This window comes from Phlebotomus papatasi, chromosome 1 (genome assembly GCF_024763615.1).
Source record: "Phlebotomus papatasi isolate M1 chromosome 1, Ppap_2.1, whole genome shotgun sequence".
In the NCBI taxonomy this organism is placed as follows: Eukaryota; Metazoa; Arthropoda; class Insecta; order Diptera; family Psychodidae; genus Phlebotomus; species Phlebotomus papatasi.
In genome coordinates this window covers 55,857,000-55,879,892 of record NC_077222.1, presented here as the reverse complement: position 1 = coordinate 55,879,892, position 22,893 = coordinate 55,857,000, and the positions used below count along the sequence as shown (strand labels likewise).

Sequence of the window (22,893 nt, the reverse complement as noted above, 5' to 3'; positions counted from 1 at the left end):
ATATTTTCGTCCGCCATTTTTGGGTGTTTTCCAGTCTTTCATAGAAGCTATAAAATTTCGCAGATTTTTTCTTCGAATTTTCTAAGAAATGGTGAGTTTTTCCGCTTAGAAAACACTTGAATTGTGTTCATGAAGTGTTGCTGTATGAAAGTGTATTATTTTTATGTGTGCAACTGATTGATTGATTAATTCTTTATTGTACTTCAGCCGTGAGGCTATTTTGTACAAATATGAGTGAGTCCATCTAACCTAAACTACTTGACAGTATTGCCCTAACTGAGGTCTGACAAGCAGCACTCTTACAAAATTTGAATTCAAAAGAAAAGAAAAAAAAAATTTTGGACTAAAGTAAACGGTTCAAGCTTTTAACAAAAGGGGAAATGTATGTATTAAATTTAATTCAGGTACTTTTAAGACTTCAAGAAATGATTAAATATATGGCAAATGTGAAATTAATTAATTATTTAGCTTGAACCTATTTGATAACAATCCAATGGATAATTACCGGAGATAAAGACTAATTTCATGGAAAGATAAATGGAAAAAAAAAAAACAAGAATCTCTTTACCTCATACTCTAAGTCCCGTCGATATCACAAATGATAGTGTCCTATCCAGGACCTCAACCTTTGACCCGAGAAGCTGCTGTATGCTAGTATTTTGGATATTGTGCTGTCTACGTGCTTGTTCAAGGTAAGGACACTGTACCAATAAATGCATAACAGAGAGCTGGCCGTTACAATGTTGGCAAATTGGGGGTTGCTCATTTTTCATTAAAAAGGAATGTGAGAAATGGCAATGTCCTATCCTGAGTCTGGTTAATATGACTTGCTCTCTTCTATTTTGGTAAAAATTTTTGAATTTAGGGATGTCCTTCAAACTTCTAAGCTTATTAGTCAACGGGACTTCTTTCCATTTCATAATCCTTGATTCTTTCAACATGGATTTGCACCAAGAATTGATGTCTTTAAGGGCAATTTGGAAATCGGAAATAGAATGACTGGAAGAATTAAATGCATGGGCGTTAGCATTAATTAATCCTTCGCTGTAGCCTGGATCATATAGGAACCTGCACTGACTAGTGACAACCAAATCTCTCAACTGGCCAGTGTAACCTGACACCAAGCGAAGATTACACAAGTTTTTTAAGGCTTGTAAACAGTTCGTGATTATCAGGGGGTTTGGGAGATTTGCAGCCAATTTACATGCCGCTACTAAGGCCTTCTCACCCAATGTAGTATTGGAAGCCATGTCATTAACTTTTCCTTCTATAATCCATCTCGAGTCCTCCACCCAAATACCATACCCAGCCTTTCCTGAAAACTTATTTCCTGCAACAAAAATTTTTGTATTTATATTATTTCCCTCTAACTTATTAAAGATTATTTGCCTCGACCTATTCGGATTAATTCTAAGAATATGACTATCTAGTGAGAGATCAATACGTTGATGGTTGAGGGTCCAGTACGGTTGCCTTCCAAAGTAAAAGAAAGGGCTATGCCTAGGGAGATTCCACCGTCTAAGTGTCGCTGTAACCTTAGCCACCCAGGACACCACCCTGCTACCTCTTTTGAATCCAGAGCACATTTGCTGGTAGATCGGTATCCCTTGATTGGCCACCATTTTGTTCCAAAATTTTACTGAAGACAAATTTCTCCTATCTTCTAAGCTCATTAGTCCCGATTCCGCCAGGATGCTCTCAGTTGGAGAGCTCCTAAAAGCACCGGTTGCCGCTCTAATCCCTGCGTTGTGTATTGGATCTAATTTCCTTAACATGCTTTTAGCTGCTGATCCATATGCTATTGAACCGTAGTCCAATTTTCCACAAACTAGTGCCTGGTGGACTCCTAAAAGTTGTTGTCTATCTGCCCCCCATTCTACGTTGGACAACACTTTGATTAAATTAACCCTCTTCTGGCAATTTTCCTTAATTTCTTTAATATGTTGGTTAAACGTTAATTTGGAATCAAATTTAATTCCTAAGATTTTGAGATGACTGACTTCATTTATCGTGTTTCCCTTAAGTGTATAGACCGGATGACTGCAGTTACGTTTTCTACATACATGTAGTACTTTTGATTTTGGTACTGAAAAATTAAAACCAAAGTCCTGGGCCCAGAGTTCTAAACTATTCAAAGCTTCTTGCATTTGGTTTTCGAGGGATTCGGAGGTCCTCCCTGAAGCAAATAATATTAGATCATCTGCATAGAGTAGATGTTCAACACCCGCGATGCTTAGGTAGTCCGAGACGCTATTCATAGCTATTAAAAACAGTGGGACTGACAGGACACTCCCTGTAGGAGTTCCATTTTCTTGGATGTGGTTTGAAGACATTCGATTTCCTACAAATACATTAAATTGCCGATCTTGGAAAAAATTGTCAATATATCTAAAAATATTCCCTTCTAACCCCCAGTCCCTCAACTTATTAAGTATAACTACCCTCCATACCTTTTCGTACGCTTTCTCGATGTCGAGGCTTATGCATGAGATATGCTCTTTTTCGTTTAACTTGTTGGCCATAAAATGCTGTAAGTATGCTAAATTATCGGTTGTGCTTCGATTCCTTCTGAATCCGGACTGGTAAACCGTAAGCAGGTGTCCTGCCTCAAGCCACCAATTAAGTCTCGCAGATATCATTTTTTCCAAAACCTTACCCACACAACTGAGAAGCGAGATGGGGCGGTAACTTTTAGGGTCAGTTGGGTCTTTCTCCGGTTTTAATATGGGGATGACATTAGCCCTTTTCCAAATCTCAGGAATTCTACCCTCAACGAAGACTTTGTTCAATATCACTAGAAGTTTGCTCATTCCTTGAGGAGGAAGGTTTTTGAGCATTTGGTATGATATCCCATCCGGCCCTGAAGATTTCCCCTTAGCGGACTTTAGCGTTTGAAGCATTTCCTGTAATGAAAACGGTAGATTTAGTTCAGAACACGAATTGTTCAGTGGCACTGTTTGGTAAGAAGTCAGGGATTCTCTATGATGAAACGCCTCTACAGACGATGTTGAATTATCCGAATTTTGCGCAAACGATTCAGCTAAAGCTTCACTCATACTTTCTTCGGTTACTAACGCTTGTCCATTATGGACTATTTCTCTTATCTTGACTGGTTTGTGTTTTCCTGATATTTTTCTAATTTTGTCCCACACCATCTTCGGAGGTGTGTCTGCCTTAATTGTGTTAACGTACTTTGTCCAACTATCCCTTTTGGCTTCCTTGATTTTAACTTTCACTTCCCGCTTTTTCTGATTTAAAAGATCTAGATTTGTTGTTGAGGGGTGTCTATGGAATTTTCTGAAGGCTCTATTTCTTTCTTTAACACTCTCTTTAACCTCGTCTGTCCACCATGGTACTTTTCGCTTTCTCGGGGTCTCTCTGGTTTGGGGCATGCTAAGGGATGCTGCTCTTGAAATTGATTCATTGAATAGTCTAACCTGTTCTAATAGATCAAGGTCATCCGGGAAGTCAAATGCCCCTATACAACTATTGTAAAAGATCCCCCAGTCGGCCCTATCTTCATTCCATCTAACTCTACATGTGTTACTTTCATGTGAGGAGAAATCTGTAACTAGGATTGGTTGATGATCACTATTATAAGTTTCTGAAATCACTTCCCAATTTAATGAAATTGAAATTGCAGGCGAGGATAAAGTTAGATCGATTGCTGAGAAACTACCATGACCAGGGTGCAGATATGTCTGACTACCGTCATTCAGAAGAGAGATCTGATTGTTTAAGACAAAGTCCTCAATTTGGCTACCTTTGGTGTTAGTTCTCTCGCAGCCCCACGTAGTACTGTGGGCATTAAAATCTCCCCCAATGATCATGGGAGAGGGCATGGAATTATAAATTGATATAATTTCTTGTTGAATATTACGCAGTTGGGGTTTTAAATAGATCGAGCAGTAGGATATTCTTTTACCATTAAACGAGCATGAAACAGCAACAGCATCTATATCGGGGTTTAATGAGATTTCGGAGAAGACCAAATCATCTTTGAGCAATATCGCAGAACCCCCATGAGCAGAGTCAAAAAGGTTCTTGTTAGAGACTATGTGATACCCTCTTAGGGAGGGATTATCGGAACTTTTAAGGTGAGTCTCTTGTAAAAGGATAATGTCTGGGTTAAATTTGTTCACCAGAAGCCTTAAGTCATTAAAATTATTAAAGAAACCGTTAATATTCCATTGGATTAGAATCATCATAAAACAACTTTAAGAGATTTTGATAATTCCCGGCGTGGGGGAGACAAGGCAGAGTATTGTAGCCAGAGATCGATAACCGAGTAGCCATCGATACCCTGATCACCCTCCGCCCTGCCACCCCCACGCCAAGAAATGTAAAGATAAATACCTAATCTATTCCTACGATTTTTTTAATCGTTCTGGGACTCAAATGTGCGTCTTTCTGTGTTGCTGCTTTTGTGCGTTCCCTGGGACTCCTGGATCGGGAATACCTTCCCGACTGTGAGGGAACTGGCGCTGTCTTCTTCTTCTTGTTCTTTTTTGTGGATGTTGCTCCTGTCTTCTTTTCCTCAGAACCTTCTGAGGAACGGGAACTCTTCGCTCTTTTGGGGCACCTTTGACCTTGTGGATGGGACAGCAACTTTGGTGACACTGGGTCAGTCCCCATTGTGTGGGACTGGGCAGTAATCTGTTCCTCGTTTTTTTCAAGAGTATGGCCTAGTTCCATACCCTCCTCATCCAGTCCTGCTTCTGCTTCTTCGAAGGGCTCCACATCGTCTGATTCTGCTGCCTCCTCTTCTGACAGTGTAGAAATTTCCGGGCTTTCGGAAATTAATTCTGTATCGTTGGCGTCTTCTTTGTGGACCTCAACTTCAACAACGAATGGTAATTCCTGTTCTTCCATTTGGGTTAGATTGGTGCAGGGTACTGTCTCAACTTCCGTGAATTCTTTTTGTGGGTTTTGTTCAGCACTCTCCTTCCTCAGAAGCTTACAAGAGTCACAGTGACAATTGGTGCATCCTTCCATCACAGGGGTATCCTGCTGCTTAAGAGTGTCTGCGAATGTCCGTCTTGATTGTCCCATTCTTTCAATGAAGATCCTCTTAGCCTCTGCGAACGAGACTTTTTCATAGACTTTGATTTTCTGTACTTCGAACTCCGCCATGTATTCGGGACATCTTTTGCTCCAGCTGACGTGCTCGCCTCCACAATTAATACATTTCACAGCCTTTGTGCAAGGATCTGGGTAGTGATCCTTTTCGGCACACCTCCCACACATTGCTACGCCCCTGCAGGATGTTTTCATGTGTCCGAATTTCTGACAGCTGAAACAACGGATGGGGTCTGGAATGAAAGGTCTCACTTCCAATCTAAGATATCCAGCTTTAAGTACTCTTGGTACTTCTGGAAGATCGAAGGTAACGACAAATGTGCCAGTATTTTTCCATACTGGGGGTTGGGCTTGGTTCTGGCTAGCTCTTTTTTCCACTTCCGAAACCTTCCTTTTAAGGTGTCGGACTTCCACTACCTTTTGAGGTCTCAACTCTTCCAGCAACTCTTTCTCATCCAAATAAACAAAATCCCAGCACCTGACAATTCCCTTAGATCTATTAAGTCTTGGATGTTCCGTCACACATACGTCGTGCTTTCCCACCTTTTTAATATTAAGCAGGCGGGCAGTTTGTTCCTTCGATTTGGACTCAATGACTAGTGTTCCGTCCTTCTGTCTCGTGATATCTTTCACATCTCCCAGCGATCGTAGAGATCTCGCGACCGCAAAAGGTGAAAGGGGAATCACTGAGTCTGTTTCCTGAGATGCGTTCTTCATTATCAGGAATCGTCCTGCATTGTCTATGCGTTCGATTTCCTCGTATCTGGCACTAAAGGTTTCTTCTCTTCTCTTCCTTGCAGTTCTTTCCAGAGCCGGGAAATCCCGCGACCCAAGCGGGAAGAAGTCCCGATGGGCCCCACCGTGAAGCCACGGTGGCATCTTTCTGCACGTGTCACCTAACCTCACTAAGTGTGTGACTTTGTTTCCACTTTTTTAATAACTTCTACTCCTTTCTGTGGGGATTTTCCACTATCTGCCTAAACTACAGTCTCTCCTCTCTCTCTTACGACTTTTATTTGGGGAAAATTATCACTTTAGTAGAGAAAATTTCCACCGATTACTTAAAGACTTTGAAAGCTGATCTGAATGCTTTGCACACCACGTTGCGAATGATGTGTGCAACTGTGTTTTTAGGGAAGATCTCCGGGAAAGAAAAGTTCACGGTCGAGGCATCGCAGTAGGAGCAGGGATCGTCGTAAAGACCGTCGTGAAACCCGGAGTCGCAGTCCGGAAGAGTCCAGAAGTCGTCGGGATAGGGATAGGGATAGGGACAGGGACAGGGACCATGATCGTGACAGGCGAAAGGATCGCAGCAGGAGCCGGGATAGGGAACATCGACGAGAGCGGCGGAACTACAGCCGGAGCCGCAGCAGGGAGAAGCGACAATCGAGGGATAGGGATCGTCGTCGTGAGCGTGAGCGTGAGCGGGCAGAACGTTATGAGGAGACCGAAGCTGCCGCCGAGAAGAAGGAAATGCCGAATTTGTCGCAGCAAATCTTAGCAGCTGTAGCTCAGCAAGCAACGGAGAAAAATTTTAGTTCTTTCCTTAATAACTCAATTTTGTCAGGAGGTTTCGATGTTGGTGGTTCTCGGGAGGGTATCCCCAGCTTATTGGGTGCTTTCGGACTCGGTGGCACGGAAAACAGCTCAATAGAGAGGGAACCTAAGCCAGAGGAGAACAACAAGAGAGAGATGGATTTTTCGGGGATGTTTGACGCTAGTAATGGTTCAGGGCTATTGGGAGCAGCTCCTTCTAATCCTTTTGGTTCTCTTCCACCAGAACTCAACAGTAACAGCAACAGCCAGGAAGGTTTCAAAGGTAAATTGGACGAAATTTTAAGAAATTGTCATTAGGTGTGATTCCTTCTAATCACAATCACACCTATTGTAATCTTCGGATTTTCTCAAAGTGCTCCGATCGAGTTGAAATTCACAGGGTATATGTTTTGAACATCCCTGATGCCGAAAATCATAAGCCGGCAATTTCGGGTCCGGCTGCCGTCCGGCCGGCCGTAGTAAGCAATATCTCTGGTTTTTGATAGAGATATCTTCATATTTTTTTTTAATATATATTCGCGCGTACGACGATTTCTGTGCTATTAGTTTTTTGAAAAACTGGTTAAAAATCACGTTTTGTAGTTTATCTCGAAATCTAAGCATGCGATTTTGAATTTTTTATGTTTATGTTGTAGTCCAGAAAATTTAGACCAATTTAGAAAAAAATAAGACATTCGTCGAACAGTTCTCGAGATATTTCACTTTAAAGATCTCTCTACATACACGGTAAAAAATTTCGGCAGATATTTGTTCCAAAAATTAGCTCGTCCACGGACACGGACACCATAATTTTTGGCACAATCTTGTTTACTTTACGAGATTCAAAAAGATACCCAATATTAGTAACGAATTTGTTCCAAAACGTAGCTCTTCCACGGACACCGAAAATTTTTGGAATAAATTTGTATCTTCTAGGAGAAACAAAAAGATACCCAATATTAGTAACAAATTTGTTCCAAAAAATAGCTCGAAGCGAGGAGGACACCAAATCTGTGGCAATTTTCGTGCAACATGGTTTTACTTTTTTAATTCGAGATTCTCTTCCCTTTCTGCTGCCTGCACTCGCATATGATTTCGTCATGCACGCGTCTGTATAAAACACTCTCAAGTTGATTTTTATTTGATGTTCCTTATGAACTTTCGCCACCGAAATCCATCTCGACTGAAGTATAGGCCTTAACTGTAAGACGAAATCTTTTACACGAATTTGTTCCTGACAATGGAACAAAAACGTTCCCCATATGAGTAACAATTTCGTTCCAAAAATTACCTCGTCCACGGACACCAAAATTTTTTGGAACAAATATGTTACAGATGTAGGAATAATATTGTTATAAAAAAGTGTACCAATTTGTTCCTGACAGTGGGAAAAAACAGCCGAGTGCAATAAATTCTATTCCAACTTTCAGGAACAAATTTGTATAAAACGAAATCAACTCAAATTTGTAGACATTCCATCGTATCAAAACGGTTCCAAAAGAAAACTCTAACAAAATTGTAACAATATTTCGTAACAAAACTGTAAAGAAAACTTTTTGGAACAAACAAATATCTTCTCTAGGTACAAATTGATTCCAAAAAAATGTGTTCCAAGGAAAACTTGTTCCAATATTTTGGTCAGTGTCCAAAAAATTCTACCGTGTAGTGAGTCTATATTCGAAGATTTGTAAGATGACATATACAATTCGCGATCCGCGATTTTTTTCGCCGATCTTCGCGGGTCGCAATTTCTTTCGCGGATTTTCGAGGGGCGCGAATTTTTTCGCATATTCTTGCGGGGCGCGTATTTTCCCGGGTGGCGAATTTTTTCGCGGATTTTCGCGGGGCGTGAATTTTTTCGAGGATTTTAGCGGGGCGCGAAATTTTTCGCGGATTTTCGCGGGGTGCCAATTTTTCGCGGATTTTCGCGGGGCGCGAAATTTTTCACGGATTTTCGCGAGGCAAAATTTTTCGCGGATTTTCGCGGGGCTCGAATTTTTTCGAGGATTTTCACGAGGCGCGAAATTTTTCGCGGATTTTCGCGGGCTGCGAAATTTTTCGCGGATTTTCGCGGGGCGCAAAATTTTTCACGAATTTTCGCGGGGCGCGAAATTTTTCGGGGGTCGCGTATTTATTCGCGGGGCGCGAATTTTTTCGAGGATTTTCACGGGGCGCAAAATTTTTAACGAATTTTCGCGGGGCGCGAAATTTTTCGTGGGTCGCGTATTTTTTCGCGGATTTTCGCGGGGCGCGAATTTTTTCGAGGATTTTCACGGGGCGCAAAATTTTTCACGAATTTTCGCGGGGCGCGATATTTTTCGCGGGTCGCGTATTTTTTCGCGGATTTTCGCGGGGCGCGAAATTTTTCACGGATTTTCGCGGGGCGCGAATTTTTTCGAGGATTTTCGCGGGGCGCGAAATTTTTCACGGATTTTCGCGGGGCGCGAAATTTTTTGCGAATTTTCACATGGCGCGAAATTTTTCACGAATTTTCGCGGGGCGCGAAATTTTTCACGAATTTTCGCGGGGCGCGAAATTTTTCGCGTGTCGCGTATTTTTTCGCGGATTTTCGCGGGCGCGAATTTTTTCGAGGATTTTCTCGGGGCGCGAAATTTTTTGCGGATTTTCGCGGGGCGCGTATTTTTTCGCGGATTTTCGCGGGGCTCGTATTTTTCGTGGGTTATGAATATCTTCGCGGATTCTCACAGGTCGCTGACAGGTTCTAAACGGACATAAAGTTTGAGGCCTCTATCTATCATAGTTTCCGAGATAATCGACTTTAAAGATTTTCAGACACTTTTATGTATTTCTCATCCAATTTTTTTCATTTTCAAGTTAAATTTTGCACATATCAAGCTTGAAAGAGGCTCTAAATGGATGTAAAGTTTGAGGTGTCTATCTGTCATATTTTCCGAGACAATCTACTTTAAAGATTTTCAGACACTTATGCATTTCTCATCCAATTTTCCTCATTAATAACGATAATAAGTTACATACAATTTAAACGAAATTTGCATTATTTATGTAAAAATATCGTTCAAGTTTGCCACAATCCGAATTAGCAACGAAGGAATCACACCTCTATAAGCTGATCAAGGCTTATCACTGGCTTTTTTTTGTAAAAAAGATTTTTCTGCTGCAGGAATGCTGTCCGGAAACAACAGCAATGATAGCACTTCTGGTCTCTCGGCTGCCGAGGAAAGGAAGAGGAAGAGAAAGTCCCGCTGGGCTGGTGGTGATCATGACAAGACATTCATTCCCGGAATGCCAACAATCTTGCCCGCAACGCTGAGTGCCGACCAACAGGAGGCATATTTAGGTAAGAATCTCCAAAGCAATCTTTATGCTATTTTCAACCAGACTTTCTTTTATTTAATCCGTCGACTTTATAAAAAAAATACATTTCATCTTTAAAGGCATTATTTCAGTTGATTTCGTGTTGCATGTGTTGCCAACCAAAAGATATTTATACAAAATGTTAATTTTATAAACCGAACAATTACATTTACAGGAAAAAAATCTAATTTTAATCCAATTCTCTATTCTTTTTTATACCACCATATGATGACTGAAATTTTTCACGTTGACCAATTTACTTAACCTTCAAATAATCTCTCTTTTCTATGAGTTAGGAAAATAATTTAATTAGGAAAGCATTTAGGAAAGCAATAGCTACAATTTCTATCTCTCCTGAAATTTTCTTAAATGAGGCAATTAATTATTTTTTTAGATTGATGTAATTTTTTTTGTAAGTATTTTTGCAGTGATAATGACACAATTTTCTTTCACATTTAGCATTGTGGTCCATGAAAAAAACAAATGAAAATGCAGAACATAAGTTTATGTTCAATGTGAAGAATATCTCGTCTCAGAAATTTTGATTCCAAAAACAAAAAAAAAAAATGTTCTCTCATCCACTTCCTTTTCTCTTTCACAATTAACCCTCAATTGCCTTTGAAAGACTAAAGAATTTGACATTTTAAAAGTTTCTTGAAGAATTTTGAAATTCTTGAAGCGATATGTTCGAATTTTCTTTGAGCCTCCATGATTTTTACTTCATATTATTCCTTTATTAAAATATTTAAGCTAAAATTTTGATAACAAAGAAGAAATTTCATTGGGAAAAAATCTACAATTTTTGTAAAACATGCAAAGTTCGTCAGATTACTACTAGTGGCGCTTACATCGCTTTTTTGAATACTAAAAAAAAAGGGGTGGCAAAGAGCATCCCAGGCTTTGCGAAATGTTCGAACTCGTGGCTTAGATGCTATACCGCAAATGTACTTTTGGATCATTTACCGTTAACCGGTTCTCAACCGATTTGAACCGATTCATAAATCTCTCAAAAGATCCCCCAAAATAGTTTTAAAAGTAATAGGATTGATTTTCAGATAAAATTTTTTCATCGGTTATGAACCGGTTTATTACCGATACAAAACCGATCGGAACCGGTTCAGTTTTATAGGAAATTCCAAGACCTTTCCAACGACCCCAAACATGACCCCATTTGTTTGATAAATGCGCTCTCCAGTGTCTTTTTAACCTTTGACCTTGAAAAACCGTTATTAGGAATGATTTCAACGGTATTTTCGTATATGGACGAAATGTTCGGCTGGATAATCTCTAAAACATATCCAAAAATGAAAAAAATCGCACGACGCGTTTTCGAGCAATCCCAAAAAAACATAGTTTTGGAGGGGAAGGGGAGGGGTGGGGGGAAAATGTGGGGCATTTTAACTATCCTTGAGTCGACTTATGGGGTGGCCCCTAAGGTCCCAAGTCTCTATCTCTAACCGTTTGGCCTCTAGAGCTGGCGACAGCCGGACTGACATACGGACAAACAGCGTGACAACATTTCTCAGAAATCGTCTGAAACGTGAAGATTTGTTAAGAAAAGTGGTCTCCGGGGGCTAGAAGGTGGAATTTTGGGGGGGGGGGGGGTTGAAAAAATCGAGGGATTATACTACTCTCTCCGTAGAGTTCGAGCAGTAATTATAATTAGTTCTGTTTGGTTCCCGAAATCAGGATTTTAGTACCGACGATCCCGACGATGGTGGTTTTTTTTTTTTGGTAAAGCTACCCACGACAGGGCAAACCGGAGCAGGATTAGCCACATAGTAAAAACGAGATGAAATTGGCAGGTTGAATTCCATTAGTTGAATTGAACTAGTTGAAATTTCGAATTACAAACCACTAAAAAAATCAACTTTCAATTGAAAAGGAATCATTTAGATTGCAAAACTGATTGAAAATTGCCACGATTATCGCGTGTAATAGAATCAATTCGATTTTCGTAGTATTTTTTTAATCGATTATCGCAGCAAAAAGTTTAACTTTCAACTAATTTCGTTTGAACTCATTCTTCTTCTTTTTATATTTTGTGTAGTTTCAGTACAATTGTTAAAGATAAATTCAACTTGTTTGCTTTTCAACTTTGCTTACTACGATAATCGTTGCAAATTTACTACAATTATCAATGCTCTCCCATTACACGCGATAATCGTAGTAATTATTTTTTACTGTGCAGTAAATAATATTTTTGTTTGCCTATAATTTAAAAAAAAATGTTTCAATTATACTGTTAAATATTAAAATTTTTAATTTTTTTCTATGGAAAAACATAACACCCTACTATCTAATGCTGTACGTAGCTAATCTACCCAGGTCTCCCCTAATAGGGTAAAATGTGGTAATTTAGAATAATTTATAATTCGAAATTTTAAAATTTCGTCACTGTTTTGGTGAGACAAAAAAAAACACGAAAAAGTACTCTGTGTGTAGGGCTTGTACCTTGTACTTTTACGTGGTCTTCCTTTTCTTCATGCTTACTGTTAACCACTGAGAAAATTTCAAAATTCTAAATTATAAATTAGGTAAACGTATTTTAAATTTCCATTTCTTACCCTATTTGGGTCACAAAAACTCTAAATTTCATTTCTATCGGAATTTCGGACAACGCGAAATTTCGAACAAACGAATTTGGAAATTTGGACTTTGATAATCTAGTAAATAATTTTGTAATTATGTAATTTTACTACTTTTAGTACTTCGAAGATATTTCATTGATTTTTTTTATCAAGATTTGATAGCGTTGTGCGAAGTCTAAATTCATTCATACGAAATGGTTTGGGGAATCTTTGTCTTTTTTTTTCATTTTATTTTTTACATTTTTGTTTTTCCCAGTTTGTCTTTGGAATCTTTGTCTTCGGTAATCTTTGTTTTTTTTTTTTTTTTAGAAACTTTGTCTTTGGAAATCTTGCCTTTCATATATTTTAAACAAGTTCATTTTATTAAATAAATAATAAAATTACAACGATGTTTTGGGAAGTTTTTGGTTTCGTTCTTTGGGGCAAAGGAAGGTTTTCTGTATGACAGACAAAATTTCCGATACTTGTACAAAATGTATGAAATACAAGATTTCCATAGACAAATTTTCCAGAAAAAGAACAAAAATTACCGCAGACCAATTTGATTCCAAAGACAAACTGGGAAAAACAAAACTTTTAAAATATTCACCAAATATTTTAAAAGGGGTGACAAATCTTCCCAGGCTTTGCGAAATGCTCGAAATCGTGTCTTAGATGCTGCACCTCAAAAGTACTTTCGCATCATCTACTGTTTGCCGGTTCTTGTTCTTAACCGATTCGAACCGATTTATAAATCAATCAAAAGGTCCCTCAAAATAGTTTTAAAGAGTGATAGAATTGATTTTCGGACAAAAATTACTTATTGATTCATAACCGGTTCATTACCGCTTCACAATCGATTTGAACCGATTTATAAATCACTCAAAACATAGCTCAATATAGCGTTGTTTTACCAGTGTGAAGTAGAGAAAGATCATCCTTTTAAGTTCGAGAATTTGGAATATTCTTTTTCTTTTTCTTTTAATTTCTTGTTCACAACGTATTTGGACCGATCCATGGATAGAAAAATCGGTGCATATAGAATTCGATCTTAGATACAAATACTAAGATTTCTCTGAAATCGTTTCATAAACACCGAAAATGTAGTCCGGTCAAGTTATATTCCTTTATACCTCGGGTCATGGTAGAGTTAGCGCCAAGTGCGACCCACCGTTGCAAAATTCTTGATCTGAGCTACAACATACCCAAATTTAATAAAAATTGCAGGGGCCTCTTGACATTTAATTTTTCCATACACTTTTGCGCAGAGGCACTGAAGACTATTGGCAAGTTTTTTCCAAAAGAGAATTGACTTATCAATCTGATATATTTCGAAATCGTTCAATAAAATCTATCTAAAAATACATAATTCATAATGCTCGCCGAAATAATACAAGAACTACGAGCAAATTTGCTTAAGGCGCGGTGCAATATCTGCAAAATTTTTACAAGGAAAAGTGAAAAACAGCTTCACTTTTTATTAGGTTTGATATGCCCCTGCAAAATTGTAAGTGAAAGTTCCGAGATATTTGACATCGAATTTTCGAAAATAAATTTATCTGATTAACCTGGTTTCCGATTAAATCGGATAAAAATAAGGTGTTCAAATAGTTGTAGCATTTATTAAAAGATTTCCAAATAACTAAAATTTTTCAAATTCTGACAATTAAAAACCAGAGATATGGTCATTACAAAATTTAATTTTTGACCCAATAGTTGGGCTTAAGGGTGTCGAGGGCTTAAGTGTTGTTTAATCGAAAGCTCTTAAGCCCTCTACTTATTATGAATAAATTTAAAAAAAAAATGCTGTTTAAAGAAAATTTCCCCTGTCACTGTGTGCAGAAACGTTAATTTTTTTTAAAAAGGCAATTTTTTAGCTATTTAACTTTTTCCGAAAACCACTTGTCGATATCTCTTTCCGTTTTCTCAATAAACTCAACCTGAAGTTTGAAAAAATTCTTCAGTGTATGATAGTTTGGGCTGATCTTTTTTCGCCAAATCTTACGAGATCAATATTTTCGATGATCAACCTAAATATATTTAGGCCTTTATATAAGCTAACGGATCATGTATATGGAGAAAATAAATTGTGTTTTAGTGATTTTGTAGGGCTTAAATTAAAATGGTTTAAAGTGCAATTGAGGGTTAAATTTTGATGTTTATATTTCACTGAGAGAGTTAACCTGTTATGACTATCTTGTTTGCCTTTTTCTTCTGTGTTTTTGATGAATTTGATGAGAATACTAATATCGGGGCTTGCCTCGATTTTTAACCAATTCCATTACAGTTCAACTGCAAATCGAGGAGATCAGCCGCAAATTACGCTCCGGAGACTTGGGAATATCTGTAAATCCGGAAGAAAGGTTCGCATATGTTTCGCTCAAGTACAAATTCGTCTAATGTGGTCCGTTTTCGTCTGATCATCGTGGCAGCTTGGAGGGGCATCAATATCCTCCTTGTGGATTATTAGAAAATACTTTGATGAAAGAGGATCAGGTTCCACGCTTGAGGTTTTCTCAAGTGTTTAACTTTTATTTTACCATTTAGATACTTCAAAATCTCGGGGAAATTTGTAGGATTTGCAAAATTTTACCTATAATGAATCTTTCAAGTATCAATCAATCTAATTTCAGGTAGCTTTGACTACATCAAGCATATGCTTCATGTGGTTTTTTTTTGTTTTTGAATTTTGAATCAAATGTGATTATTATTGTTCAGAATCTACAAAAAAAATTTATCTGCAAAATTTCCCGAGAAGAATAATATTTTATAGAGAAGTTTTACTGATGATAAAGTATTTATTAATGAAAATAATGAGATTCAAAGTGCTTTTCCATTTTACAAAAGAAAAATAATTTCGTACACACAGCATAAAAGAATTTTCATTGAAAAATTATTATATAACAATGAAAATTCTCAAATTTACCAAAGTCACAAAGAAAATCTCCAAGAATGATGATAAACTAAACTTGATTAATGAATACAATTTCCAAGCCATTAAAGCAAGAAGGAGAGGTATTGGATACAAGAAAAAATGCATCTACGAGATTTTATTTTTAATACAAATTATTAATTTTTCAGCTTTAAAATGCAAATTTTTTTTAACTAAATAATTTTTTATAGCCCAAAATATTATTTTGTGATCAACAATTGTGGCTATTTTTGTTGTTTATAAATTAGCCAATTTTTTTTAACCTAATTATCAGTTCCTTTTTTTCACAATTCAGGTCGTGATATAATTGGATAATTAAATTGTATCAGTATATTGTCCTGAGACATGGAGAATTTTTGATACAATTTAGTGCAAAAGGCACAATATACTGGAAAAGCACTTTTATTTGCTATCTTTGCAGATCTCCATCGCCTGAGCCAATCTACAGTTCTGATGGCAAAAGGTTGAACACGAGGGAGTTCCGCATCAGGAAACGTCTGGAAGAGCAACGTCATCAACTTGTGCTGCGGATGCAGTGCATGAATCCGGAATTTAAACCTCCAGCGGATTACAAGTTAGTTGTTTTATTTTTATTGCACTTAATTTTTTTTTAAATTGAAATCTTTCAATTTTATTGCCCCTTTTTACGTATAAAATATGATTTTTAAGTAATTTTATTATCAATAAATTACCTATTTCTTGAACCATCGCTTCAATCAGCAAATGTGCTATCTACTGAGTTAAAAAAAAAACATGAAAATTGCTGATTCAATTGTCGAAGCAAAGAAGAAGAGAAATTATAAGGAGAAGCATTGCTAAGTAATAATTTAGTTAATTGCTCTGTAACGAGTTGCCCAAGAGACTACTAGAAGCGGCTAAATTCGAGCCTTTTTATCGTCTTAATTTTCTTTACTTATATGGGGAATAATTGCAACTGGTTAATTGCAACGGGTTATTTGAAATCGGGCTTAAATTGGAATTTTGAGATTTCCACACTACTGTTTCAGATGGGTAAAGAGAAAAAAGAAGACGACAAAAAATATACAAACCTTATACTCCCTCCGTTCCGAAATAAGTCGTACGTTTGGGGAAAAATTAGGGATTAAGGAATGGTTTCAGAGAATGTTTTTGTTATTTGCAAATATCTTGTGTATGAACTATCCTCCATGTTCAGGGATAATATGAGGATCCTATCACGATGGTATGTTGAGGATTCGATATGTTGAAGTTGTCCATTTTTCGCGTTTTTTTCAAAGAGCTCCGGTAGATAGTTAATTACTACAAGATGGACTGTGATTAACATTACAGGTTAGAATTTGTTCTAAATTTTTAGTACGCACAAGTAGAACTCAACAGTTATTACCGATATGACATTTTTTTATTGCTCAAATTTTGCAGAATGAGCAATGAAAAGAACATCCTTTTTTGTGTGTTCGAATATCTGGATGTAAAATGGTGAGAGGTAGGGACTTGGGACCTTCAGTGGACCCCCCATAAGTTGACCCTGGGACAATTTATATGTTTCTCTAAAACATATTCTGAATTGAAAAAAAGAAATCGCACGACGTGTTTTTGAGCAATCCCAAATAACATGATTTTGGAGGGGAAGGGGAGGAGTGGGGGCAAAATAAAGGACATATTAATGGTCCCAGGGTCAACTTATGGGAGGATCCCCCGAAGGTCCCAAGTCTGTATCTCTCACCATTCTGCACCTATTTTGGATTGAAAATAAAACGCCAAAAATAAGACATTTTTAAGACATTGGTTCCTCAACATACCATCAAGACTGGACCTCAATTTTAGTACTGAACATTAGCAATAGTTCTTTACAAGAGATAATTATTGATACACAGAACATTTACCAACAAACTTTCTCTTAATTCCAATTTTTCCCAAACGTATGACTTATTTCGGAACAAGATTTTTTTCCCAAACGTACGACTTATTTCGGAACGGAGGGAGTACTAGCGTGTGCACAATAAAATTTGAACAAATTATTTATCAATCTGTCACAATTTGGTGACAGTGCAGATCAATTTTTTTAGTTTACATTCAAGTGTCATTCATTAGGTTTGTTTTAGTGGTATTTCCATCTAATTATGTTTATTAATTAGTGAGAAATTAAACAAAAATTAAGAAAAGGAGTGAAGCCATGGTTGATAAATATGTTCAAAATCCATCCAAATGGGTATCTCATCCAGCCTGGTACAAAAGACCAAAAAGAGAAATGGTTTGTGATCGTTTGCAAAGCCTAACCAGCAGCCCACCGCAGTGATGAGTAATGCCAGGTTGCCAAAACTGGGGCCCGAACGTTGAATGACAAACTTGTAAAGGGTTTTTAAAGGTGCATTCTGATGGATGATGAAACGATCGTAAAAGCCGACTTCAAAAAACTTCCTGGTCAGCAATTTTATACTGAATCGGATCGTCACGAATTTAATCTGGTGTGTCACAGAAAATTGGTTTTATAAACTAAATCTGAGCTGATGCACTACATTATTGTGAGAGTTAAATGGTAAAAAGTAAATATTAATTTTTAAAAAATTCATTTGAAATGGTGCAACATTATAGTGGTAACCTGACGATCCGAGTAACACTGCCGATCGCTGGCGTTCTTCCCTTATATAATTTCCTTTAAAGTTAAATAGTTTTTATAAGGGAAGTGTTTTTGTTTGTTAATATTTTGTCGTGTACATGCTTTATAATTATAAAATGTTGTGAGATATACTTGATAAAGTTAAAATTACGAAGCTAAAAAATCTCACTCTTGGTATTGTTAATTTTGTGTAGGGGAAAGTGCCCATGCTTTGCACGGTCTCACGCTTTATAAAGACTAAATTTGTCCTATATTACTGAATAAATGTGACTCCGCAATATATTTTAAAAACAGGATATTTTCCCTTAGATTTTAAAATATGGATGCGATGAGTCATATTTATTAAAAAGCAGAAAAAATTTGGTCATTATGAAACTTAGGACCGCGAAAAGTAGGGGAAAGAGCCCATGCTTTGCATGGGCCCAAGTTTTTTAATGACTAAATTTTTCCTATGTTGTTTAATAAATAATATGACTAATTGCAAAACTAGGGAAAAGTGTCCCATATTTATAATATATTTCAAAGTTATACATTTATTCACAAACATAGGAAAAATTTAGTCATTATAAAGCTTGGGACCGTGCAAAGCATGGGTACTTTCTCCTACTTTTCGCGGTCCTAAGTTTCATAATGACCGAATTTTTTTTCTATGTTTTTCAATAAATGTGACTCATCGCACCCATATTTTAAAATCTAAGGGAAAGTGTGCTGTTTTTAAAATATATTGCGGAGTCACATTTATTCAGTAATATAGGACAAATTTAGTCTTTATTAAGCTTGAGACCGTGCAAAGTCCGTGCTCAAAAAATGAGGGTCTGAAAAATTCATTTTTTCCGATTTTTTCAAAGCAAAACATGATCTTGGATGGCCGGTGGAAAAAAATTATTTTTGGGTCACCGATGAACCAATCGTCTTTAAAGGGTTAAAGAACTAACGATAATGGCTTTTCAATAAGATAGACTGAACCTTCGCATAAAATTGTTTTTTTTTTTGTTTTTGGAAAAGAAGATACGTAAGGTAAGGGAAGTATGTATCGGCCAGTTAAGAAAAATGCTCCATAATTTGCTTAAAATAAAAGTTTTACACCAATTTTTGGCATTTTTAAATATGCCAATTGGAACTCTAGTATTCCATTTATCTATATCTCTACATTTGATTTCTTAATATTTAGAGAAATTAGTAAAAAATTGGTAAAATTGCAACCATGCACTGTGCGTATTGCATCGGTCATGTGAATTCAGACGAAGAAGATATCGGCCGAGAGTCGAGCAGGTATCGGCAGGTATAAGAGTCTTTAAAAGTTATACAAATTTAAAGATTTTTGTTATCAATTGTGGATACACTCGAAAAAAAACTTTCTGTCATCCACTCCCTATAAAAAAACCCACGATTGCCTAACCATCAGGATCAGTTTTTACCACTTTCCAGAGAGATTTTTGGTGAAGGATTCTGCATCTTCTCATTTTTCATCAAATTTCTGATCCAATCCTGGAGATCGAACTTAAGGACAAGAAATCTAGTTTCGGCTAGATTCACGATTCTCCACAAATGACATCGCAATACGATGAAAAATAGCCAATGAGATCTGTATTTGGAACAAAACGTACTACTTCTCAATTAGCAAATTAATTCTGATTATGCGTAGTGAGACAATTAAAAAGTGTTCTGATGCTAAAAGTAAAATAATTGAGTAGTATTTTTTTAATTCATACAAATTCGTATATCATTTAAATAAGGTATAATTCCTTATTTTGTGTCACTGAAATTCTAGTATAAAATCATAAGAAATTGAAAAATGCCTGATTTTTGATTAAGACTCCGATACAGTGATTCAATAAATTAGATGAATAATTATATTTTCTTAAAAATTCGACGAAAAACTTAATTCAGAAGATTACATGTAAACAAACGCAATATATTTTGCATTAGATATTTGGTAAAACGTAGTTAGTAATTTTTAAATATTCATTTTATCTTGGTGGTCGATATCTTCTGCAAGCTGGCCGATACAAGGTGCATGGTCGATATGTGCTTCTTTTACCTTATACATATTTTTACAGTTCGTGAATGAATGGGTTAAACCTGATATAATCTCTAAAATACATTTTAGAAAAGATATTCAACTTCTTTTGAAAAGTTTGAGTGGATCGGATAGACAATTAGAAAGAAACTAATAACTTTTAGATATAGAAGAGGTATAAAGGGTATAAATCATTGTTTCGTAGATACAAAAAATCTGGAGTTGTAAATGAGGCATAAACGATTTTTAAATTTTTTTTAGGGTAAGTGTGCCAAATTCTGACCAGCTTGCAATTCCGGCCACCTTTTTTGCGCCTCGAATTTCCATGAATTTTATGTTTTTACATACTCTAGAGATTATACAATGCAAAAAAATAACAAAAAATGTAGCTTCGACAAACGAGATGACGCGAAAAAGATATTGGAAGAATTCCTGAAAGGCAAGGAACTATGAGAATGAAGGTGGCCGAAATAGGGCACCAAGGCTATGTCTATATTTTTATTCATTTTAAAATGTATCAAGAATGATTTTAGAGTAAATAAAGACGATAAACTGTCTACAAGGTTCTAAGTAACACTCTTTCAGAAGAAAGAATAAAAATAAATCAATTTATATTTAAAATATTACATTTCAAACTTGGGACTTTGACGCTTGCATACAACTATGCCGGAATTTGGCACACTTACCCTAATCAAAAATATATTTTTGGGTTACAATGCACTAGACCTGACCACTTGAAGGCCAAAATAAGAAAGTTGGAAGGTCATTTGAACGTTCAAAGTTTATGTCCATTTTCTTGCTGTTCAAATGTAATTTTTCTTTCTTCCAGGCCACCAGTTATCCGAGTAAGCGATAAGGTGTTGATCCCGCAGGAGCAGCATCCGGACATCAACTTCGTTGGATTGCTTATTGGACCACGTGGGAATACTCTTAAAGCGATGGAAAAGGAGACAGGAGCAAAGATTATAATTCGTGGCAAGGGATCTGTGAAGGAGGGTAAAGTGGGTCGAAAAGATGGGCAACCACTGCCAGGTGAAGATGAGCCTCTACATGCCTTTATCACGGCTAGCAATCCGGAGCATGTGAAGAAGGCTGTGGACAAGATAAAGGATGTCATTCGGCAGGGCATTGAAGTGCCCGAGGGACACAATGATTTGCGTCGGATGCAATTGCGAGAATTGGCTCAGCTCAATGGGACTCTGCGAGAAACTGATGGGCCTCGGTGCACAAATTGTGGCTCGACTGAGCACAAGAGTTGGTTGTGTCCGGATAAGCCCAATGTGACCAATAATATTGTTTGCTCATCATGCGGAGGAGCTGGTCATATTGCTAAGGATTGCAGGAGTAAAAGACCAGGAGCAGGAGGACCTCCAAGTAGCAATGCACAGGCCAAGATTGATGAGGAGTACATGAGTTTGATGGCGGAATTGGGTGAGGGTCCGCCGGCTGATGTTAGCACAAAGAGGGAAATGGTGCAGCATCCACGATATGGGCTATTTGACCAGAGACCAAGTCATCCGCGTTCTATTATGGCTCCACCGCCGCCGCCGTGGAATCAGAATCAGATGGGCATGAATCCGCCACCGTTGATGGGTCCACCTGGTCCACCAGGGAGTGGTCCACCGGGTGGACAGGGTTCCCATGGGGGAATGCCATGGAATATGGGAATGGGTCAGGGGGCGTCCAATGGACAACCTCCGCCGCCGGGAAGTTGTATGTCTTCGGAGAATAATGGAATGGGAGGTTTACCGCCAATTCCGGGAACTGGAATGCCACCCATGATGCCTCCACCACCAGGAACGGATCAACAGTGGGATTGGGGACCACCACAGCCACCACCACCGCCTCTCCATCCGCCGCAGCAACAGCAGCAACAACAGCAGCAGCAGCAGCAGCATATGATGCCACCACCATTTCCCTGGGGACAGGCACCGCCTAATTTCATTCCACCTCCTCCACCATCTACCAGCAGTTCCATCACCAATCCTAGAATTCAGAGCCTCCTCTCATCCCCACCACCACCTCCGCCACCCAACTAAATGCAACTTTTGAAGAAGGAACTTTTCCAAGAACATTTTTTCACACTCTGCGCCTCTGATGCTGGAGGAACTTTTCTTATTTTGATACTATATAACGAAGTTTTCATTGAAGAGATTTTTTTTTTTTGAGGAGCATTTTCTTTGGCTTGGAGAATAAAACCTGGCGTACCTTATTCTCTCGTTTGGAAAGGAATTTAAAAGTATATATATATAATTGTGTAGATACATTTTACTTGGAGTTTGTGTAAAATAGAGATACTGGCCTATTGTCTTTTTGATTGTGAACCTCTGTAATAGATTTGAAAGCGTTTCAATGAGTTTCTGCTCAGAAAATAATCTTTTCGAGACAGATTTTATATCATTTATAAAGTGGATTTGATTAAGTATTTGAGAGCTCAATAGAGATTTTATTTTATTTTTTATTTTTATTTTTTACAAATTAGGGTAAGTGTGCCAAATTCCGGCCAGCTTGCAATTTCGGCCACCTTTTTTGTTCCTCGAATTTCCATGAATTTTTATATTTTACATACTCTAGAGATTATACAAGGCAAAAGAATAACAAAAAATGTAGCTTCGACAAACGAGATGACGTGAAAAAGACATTGGAAAAATTCCCGAAGGGCAAGGAACTATGAGAATGAAGGTGGCCGAAATAGGGCACCAAAGCTATGTCTATATTTTTATTCATTTTAAAATGTATTAAGAATGATTTTGAAGTAAATAAAGACGAGAAACTGTCTACAAGGTTCTAAGCAACACTCAGAAGAAGTAATGAAAAAAATATT

The 22,893-nt window shown here is 37.5% G+C and overlaps 2 protein-coding genes across 3 annotated transcripts; one reads left to right on the top strand and one right to left on the bottom strand.

The window, feature by feature from the left end:
* The first annotated feature begins 7 nt into the window (after positions 1-7).
* LOC129807627 (splicing factor 1) lies at positions 8-22,393 on the top strand. Of its 2 annotated transcripts, none has more exons than XM_055857027.1 (6): positions 8-91; positions 6,214-6,898; positions 9,758-9,934; positions 14,809-14,884; positions 15,875-16,027; positions 20,899-22,393. In XM_055857027.1, exons 1-6 carry the CDS (start codon positions 89-91, stop codon positions 22,106-22,108), a joined length of 2,304 nt encoding a protein of 767 aa, XP_055713002.1. In that variant the 5' UTR covers positions 8-88; the 3' UTR covers positions 22,109-22,393. The 2 variants fall into 2 exon arrangements, with proteins under 2 accessions (XP_055713002.1, XP_055712993.1); XM_055857018.1 differs by having other exon boundaries at positions 9,743-9,934.
* LOC129807636 (uncharacterized) lies at positions 178-6,190 on the bottom strand. The gene is made up of 2 exons (XM_055857042.1): positions 4,357-6,190; positions 178-2,903 (listed from the first exon to the last, which is right to left on the bottom strand). The coding sequence occupies exon 1, from the start codon at positions 5,956-5,958 to the stop codon at positions 4,357-4,359; it is 1,602 nt and encodes a 533-aa protein (XP_055713017.1). The 5' UTR covers positions 5,959-6,190; the 3' UTR covers positions 178-2,903.
* Positions 22,394-22,893: the final 500 nt, after the last annotated feature.

What these genes read in the sequence shown, in the direction of transcription:
- LOC129807627 (XM_055857018.1), top strand. An exon ending in CAGCCAGGAAGGTTTCAAAG is followed by an intron (nt 6,899 to 9,742) that starts GTAAATTGGACG and finishes TTTGTAAAAAAG; the next exon opens with ATTTTTCTGCTGCAGGAATG. An exon ending in CCAACAGGAGGCATATTTAG is followed by an intron (nt 9,935 to 14,808) that starts GTAAGAATCTCC and finishes ATTCCATTACAG; the next exon opens with TTCAACTGCAAATCGAGGAG.
- LOC129807636 (XM_055857042.1), bottom strand. Translation starts at nt 5,958, where the DNA reads ATGCCACCGTGGCTTCACGGTGGGGCCCATCGGGACTTCTTCCCGCTT.